Source organism: Bufo gargarizans, chromosome 2 (assembly GCF_014858855.1).
Source record: "Bufo gargarizans isolate SCDJY-AF-19 chromosome 2, ASM1485885v1, whole genome shotgun sequence".
Taxonomy (NCBI): Eukaryota; Metazoa; Chordata; class Amphibia; order Anura; family Bufonidae; genus Bufo; species Bufo gargarizans.
The window spans coordinates 455,942,227-455,949,728 of record NC_058081.1 but is presented as its reverse complement, the minus strand read 5'-3'; the positions used below and the strand labels follow the sequence as shown (position 1 = coordinate 455,949,728).

Genomic DNA, 7,502 nt, shown 5'->3' with positions numbered 1-7,502 from the left:
AGAGCACCTTATCCTAATTATCCAGCTGTAGTGATCCACAGACACTTTGTTTGAATGTATCTGTATTAGCATAGGTAATATCCTTTATATCCTGGATATATTTTTTTTACACTGTTTCTTTGTGGGGGTTGGGGTGTGCAGTAAAGGCTCTTATAGCCATTCCTTCCTGTGTACTTGGATGATATAGTTCTTTCTTCTTTATATATTTGAAAATGTTTTAATTCAGTTCTGCCCTTTATGTAATAAATATTAAGTATGCTAAGTTTTATGCATTTCTGTGCTCACTGGTTGTTTCATATTGTCATGGGCTTGGTTATCTTAGATGTTTACAAAAAATGCTACTATTCACAAAAATGCTAATATGTCCACTATTAATATGTTATTAACATCACTTAATATTGCCGTACATTATACTGCATGTTGTTAGCATATGATATGCTATGTTCTTACATGTTTAAGAAAGCAAAGAGAAACATGAATTAAAACCTAAAGTCATGCATTCTAAAAAATGTAATCTTAAACAGCTGCAGTTTTTGTTTTTCAACACTAAGCGGCACTATTAGACTGTGTATGAATTTTTACTCAACCCAGAAAGAAACTCCACTCATTTGACTCTAGTCTAAAAGCACAGCATATTGGGAAGCTTTTCAGAGAACACACTACAGTCTGCTCCTTAAGAATCATCTTTGCAAAGGATTTTCAATTTGAAAGAAATATTTTCTTCTTGTGGCTTATAGTAAAGAAAAGTTTTCTATCAAGGCTTTCTGACAATGAAGGTAAAAAGACAGAGAAAGAAACAATGGAAGCAGATATATCAGGTATTTTGTTTTATCTTCTTTATCATTGATACCAATGGGCAGTTACAATATTCAGTATTTGAAGAAGTGAAGCAAGGATCTGCAATCGGAAATGTTGCAAAAGATATTGGATTAAAAGTAAAGGAATTAGCAAATAGGAATTTGCAACTTATTTCAAAGTCAAAAAAACTAAATTTCAATGTGAATTTGGAAAATGGAGATTTATATGTCTTAGACAGAATTGATAGAGAAACATTATGTGGAATAAAACCTACCTGCTTTATAAATTTAGAGGCTGTAATCGAAAATCCTTTGAATTTTTACACAATCACCATTGAAATCCAGGATGTGAATGATAACTCTCCGAAATTTTCAGATAAAAAAATTGATTTAGAAATCAGTGAACTTACCTCTCCTGGTGCCCGCTTTGCTTTAGGGAATGCGCAAGATCCAGATTTAGGTACCAACTCAATACAAAGTTATACATTAAGTGGTAATGAACACTTTGGTCTTGGAGAAAAAATTACAACAGATGGAATAAAATACCCAGAAATTATACTAGAAAAATCATTGGACAGAGAAGAGCAAAGTTTATATGAGCTAATATTAACAGCATTGGATGGAGGTAACCCACAGAAATCAAGCACTGCTACAATTAAGATTATTGTCCAGGACTTTAATGACAACCTACCTATGTTTAGTCAGGATACATATCACATAAGACTAAATGAAAATGCAGCTGTTGGATCTCTTGTAATTCAGCTAAATGCGACTGATGAAGATGAAGGTTCTAATGGTCAAATAACATATTTCTTTAGTCATATTCCTGACAATGCATGCCAATTATTTACCATTGATTCATTAAATGGGGGTGTAAAAGTATTAGGAAACTTGGACTATGAAACATCAGATACCTATGAAATGATCGTAGTGGCAAAAGATGGTGGAGGTCATGTGACACATTGCAAGGTATCAATACAAGTAATAGATGTCAATGACAATACACCAGAAATAACTATCACATCTCTCTCAGCTACAATCTCAGAAGATTCACCACCAGGAACTGTCATAGCATATTTAAATGTCCATGACCTGGACTCTGGTATTAATGGTGAAGTTGCTTGTGATATCTCAGACATTTTGGCTTTTCAGCTAATTCCATCCTCTAGTAGTTACTATAAACTAGTAACTGCAGGTAGCATGGACCGAGAAAGAAACCCGTCTTACAATGTTAACATACAATGTATAGATAGTGGATCTCCTCCACTCTCTACCAATAAAACTATTCAACTAAACATATCAGATGTTAATGACAATGCTCCAGTCTTTGAGAAGATGAACTATGTTCTATATATTGGAGAAAATAATCAACCAGGTACATCAATACACAATCTCCAAGCTTCAGATTTTGATTGTGATGAAAATGGGAAAATTACTTATATCATTTTGAATAGTAATTTAGAAGATATTCCTGTGACATCATATATTTCAATTAATTCTATAAGTGGAGTGATTTATGCCCAGAGATCATTTGACTATGAGCAGTTGCGGGAATTTCAGTTCCAGGTGATGGCTAAAGACAGTGGATCTCCTTCTCTAAGCACTAATGTCACAGTGAAGATATGTATCATTGATAAGAATGATAATGCTCCTAAAATTCTCTACCCATCACCAGAGACTGAGGGATCAGCATTATTTGAGTTTATTCCTGACTCTGCTGAGAAAGGTTATCTGGTCACCAAAGTGATTGCAGTGGATGCTGACTCTGGACACAATGCCTGGCTCTCCTACCACTTACTACATGTTTTAGAACCATCATTATTCACTATTGGACAATATACTGGAGAAATCAGGATTGGAAGAGATCTTCCAGACTCAGAGTCTTTAAGACAAAAAATTGTGGTTCTGGTGAAGGATAATGGAGTCCCATCTCTGTCATCTACAGTGTCAGTTAATTTAGTTGTAGCTGACAACTTTCAACAGGTTCTACCAGAGATAAGAAGACAACCTAATACATCAATTACTTCTTCCAATGTAACTTTCTACTTGGTAGTTTCCATAGGTCTTATTTCAATTCTATTCATTGTAACTGTGTTAATTACAATAGTGTTAAAGTGCAGGAAATCGAATTCTCCTACAACCTATGGAGCTTATAGTGGGAATCTATACCCTCAGTTCACCCTGCAATGTCCTTCTGAGATCAGTGATACAAGTTTACCTTTCCCATTCTCATATGATATGTGTGTGACTTTGGACTCAAAGCAGAATGAAATAGCTTATCTGAAACCAGTGCAGAACATTCCCACAGACAATCTCATAGACACTGAAGAATCAGCTATGAATTATTCATCCAACAGTAACTTGACGACTACGACTACCAATATTACACAGGTATGGAAGTACTTCTTGAAATCCTATCTATTGATAATATTTTCATTTTTGCAATGTTCTTGAATTTTTATATGAACTCAAAAAAAATTGGGGTCATGTTTAGTGATAAACAAGGTTTATGAAAAACTAGATTTGGCTACTTTGCTGAATTTTATAAGAAATTTGATTTGTTATGAATTACTTTGTCACGAATCACATTCCTTTGTACGTAGTGGGCGCAATGATGGGGAACGGTGCTTTCCATGTCTAGGTGCACACTGACTAATAAACTCGGGCCACTGTTTGTTTAGTTTGGCAAATTTTTACATCTAACACTTTTGTCTATAAAGGTCCATGTGATAAATCTGGAGTGAAACTACCATATTTTTAAGACAATAATATACACTTTTTTCCCCTCAAATGTGAGGGAAAAGTGGCAGTGCATCTTATAGTCTGAATGCTAATGATCGCTTCTATTATGGAAGGGGTCATCAGCATGTGGGAGACACAAAGAGTGGTGAGGGAAGCTCTACTCACCCTCCTTGGTCTTCTTTTGGACCCCACTCTGCATTCTGTCCTGACTGCGTAAAATATCTTCAAGTGCATTCGTAGAAGCATACCTATCAGTTAACGATCTCTCACCAAGAGGTACATTACCTAAAAATTGCCTCTGAAAGCCATTTTATAGGGCATTGGAAAAAAGCTATTTTATGTCTTCTTGTGGCAATACCCAGAGTCTAATCAAACCATACCTATATTAAGTAATGTATCTGCCTGGGACATAACGGCATGCAGAGTTTATAGCAATCGGAAATTTCTATCTGGATATGATATTTTTTATCCCTAAATGTATTATACATTTACCGTAAAAACTGTTTATAGATTACTTTTAATGAACACATTGTGAAACAATATCTGCTCTAGGTAAATTAATTGTTACTGGTGTCTAAATTATGCCAAACTTATCCACAGTTATGTACATCTAAATGGGATTTTAGTTACTCAGATGCTAATTATGCTTTTCAGCATTTCAGATGGTAGAAGATTTCGATTATAAATAAAAAAAGCTCCAAAAAATACTGCAAATTTTAAACAATTACTAAAAAAAGAAAACTGTTATATACTGATGTCATATATTGTTACTTTAAAAGGTATTGAATACACTATTAATATGTTTGTTTTCCTTTATGGCATATCAGCTTCATTTTGATCCTTAAATAATATTATATTGTATTTATATATGTTTAATTGTCTAGATACTTTGTAATACCATTTAAAAAACAAACATAAATATGCAAAGACAAAATAAAATTGACAAAATAGTTTAAAATAGGCTTATTGATGAGCAACGGCAGTTCCTGGATTTGAACACTGAGTGGCACTATAAGACTGTGTTAAGTATTTTACACACCTTAGAAAGGAGAATCTAGTAAATGTTACTGTCATAGAGCAGGAAATAAGGAAAAGCAATATTTCTACAGAATACTCTGTCTGAAAACATCTTTACAAAGAACTTTGCATCAGGAATTATACTCTCTTCCTTGTGGATTACAGTAAACAGAATGTTGTGTCAAAGCTTTCTGAAAATGAATTATACAGCAAGACACAGAAGAAGACAATGGGAGCAGATATATAAGGTATCTGGCTTTATTTTATTCTTTATCAATAATATTTATGGCCAGCTACAATATTCAGTACCCGAAGAGATAAAGCAAGGATTTGTAATTGGAAATATGGCAAAAGATCTAGGATTAAATGTAAAGGAATTAGCAAATAGAAAATTCCAACTTATCTCACAGATAGAAAAACAATATTTCAATGTAAACTTGGAAAATGGAGATGTATTGGTATCTGACAGAATTGATAGAGAAATATTATGTGGAATGAAACCTACCTGCTTTATAAACCTAGAGGCTGTAATTGAAAATCCTTTGAATTTTTACACAATCACCATTGAAATCCAGGATGTGAATGATAATGCACCAACATTTTCAAAAAAATGTTTTGATTTAGAAATAAGTGAAGTTACTTTACCTGGTGCACACTTTGCTTTAGGAAATGCACAAGATCCAGATTTAGGCACCAACTCTGTACAAAGTTATACTTTAAGTGGTAATGAAAACTTTGGCCTTAGAGAAAAAATTGCAACGGATGGAATAAAATATCCAGAAATTATACTAGAAAAATCATTGGATAGAGAGAAGCAAAGTTTCTATGAGTTAATATTAGCAGCTTTGGATGGAGGCAACCCTCAGAAATCAAGCACTGCTATAATAAAGATTGTTGTCCAAGATTTCAATGACAACCTACCTAAGTTTAACCAAGATGTGTATCACATAAGATTACATGAAAATGCAGCTGTTGGATCCCTTGTAATTCAACTAAATGCAACTGATGAAGATGAAGGCTCTAATGCTCAAATAACATATTCTCTTAGTCATATTCCTGATAATGCATACCAATTATTTACTATAGATTCATTAAAAGGAGATATTAAAATGTTAGGATATTTAGACTATGAAAAAGCAGATACCTATGAAATGACCATAGAGGCTAAAGATGGTGGAGGTCATGTGACACATTGCAAGGTATCAATATATGTTATAGATGTCAATGACAATGCCCCAAATATTAGGATGCAATCTCTCTCAGATTCAATCCCAGAAGACTCATCACCAGGAACTGCTATAGCATTACTAAATGTCCGTGATTTAGACTCTGGGATTAATGGTGAAGTTGCTTGCCATATCTCAGACCCTTTGGCTTTTCAGCTAATTCCATCCTCTAGTAGTTACTATAAATTAGTAACTGCAGCTAACATGGACCGAGAAAGAAATCCTTCCTACAATGTTACCATACAGTGTATGGATAGGGGATCTCCTCCACTATCTACAAACAAAACCATTCTACTCAATATCTCAGATGTAAATGACAATGCTCCAGTCTTTGAGAAGATGAACTACATTCTATATATTGGAGAAAATAATCAACCAGGTACATCAATACACAATCTCCAAGCTTCAGATTTTGATTGTGATGAAAATGGGAAAATTAGTTATAGCATTCTGAACAGTAATGTAGAAGATATCCCTGTATCATCATATATTTCAATTAATTCTATAAGTGGAGTGATTTATGCCCAGAGATCATTTGACTATGAACAGTTGCGAGAATTTCAGTTCCAGGTGATGGCTAAAGACAGTGGATCTCCTTCTCTAAGCAGTAATGTCACAGTGAGGATATGTATCATTGATAAGAATGATAATACTCCTAAGATTCTCTACCCATCACCAGACACCGAGGGATCAGCATTATTTGAGTTTATTCCTGATTCTGCTGAGAAAGGTTATCTGGTCACCAAAGTGATTGCAGTGGACGCTGATTCTGGACACAATGCCTGGCTCTCCTATCACTTACTACAAGTTCAAGAACCATCATTATTCACTATTGGCCAATATACTGGAGAAATCAGGATTGGAAGAGATCTTCCAGACTTAGAGTCTTTAAGACAAAAAATTGTGGTTCTAGTGAAGGATAATGGAGTCCCATCTCTGTCATCTACAGTTTCAGTTAATTTAGTTGTAGCTGATAACTTTCAACAGGTTGTACCAGAGATAAGAAGACAACCTAATACATCAAATACTTCTTCCAATGTAACCTTCTACTTGGTAGTTTCCATAGGTCTTATTTCAATTCTATTCATTGTAACTGTGTTGATTACGATAGTCTTAAAGTGCAAAAAATCGAATTCTCCTACAACCTATGGAGCTTATAGTGGAAATGTTTACCCTCAATTCACCCTAGGATGTCCTTCTGAGATCAGTGATGCAAGTTTACCTTTCCCATTCTCATATGATGTGTGCGTGACTTTGGACTCAAAGCAGAATGAAATTGCTTATCTGAAACCAGTGCAAAATGTCCCCACAGACAATCTTATAGACACTGAGGATGCTACAGCTGTGAATGTTTTTTCCAACAATGATTCGAATCCTACTATTAATGCACAGGTATGAAATAGTAATATTTCTTTAAACGTATTCTTATTTTTTTATATGGTATATGTTTGTTAATCAATTCTTTGTGAATGCATAAAAATGAATTGATTAAAAGGATAATTTTTGTATGCTCTATTAACTCTCCACATAAAACTTGTCGGCCTTTGAGACAAGAGAGTTTATTTACAGAAGTGACTATTTCCTAATCAGTATATGTTATTAGTGTTTTATTCCTTATCTTTAAGCTGCTTATGTTTCTCCAATTTTTTGAGGGCCTAGTATAGCACATATACATTTTTAAATAGATCTCTAACTTCTTACTAAATCACAATTGACTTCA

General features: G+C 34.1%; 2 protein-coding genes across 2 annotated transcripts; both read left to right on the top strand.

Moving 5' to 3' along the window:
• Positions 1 to 770: 770 nt before the first annotated feature.
• LOC122926017 (protocadherin gamma-B6-like) lies at positions 771 to 3,251 on the top strand. The gene has a single exon (XM_044277409.1). It carries the CDS (start codon positions 771 to 773, stop codon positions 3,249 to 3,251), a length of 2,481 nt encoding a protein of 826 aa, XP_044133344.1.
• A 1,414-nt stretch (positions 3,252 to 4,665) lies between these two features.
• On the top strand, positions 4,666 to 7,180 carry LOC122926016 (protocadherin gamma-B4-like). Its single transcript, XM_044277408.1, has one exon. The coding sequence runs from the start codon at positions 4,730 to 4,732 to the stop codon at positions 7,178 to 7,180; it is 2,451 nt and encodes an 816-aa protein (XP_044133343.1). The 5' UTR covers positions 4,666 to 4,729.
• Positions 7,181 to 7,502: the final 322 nt, after the last annotated feature.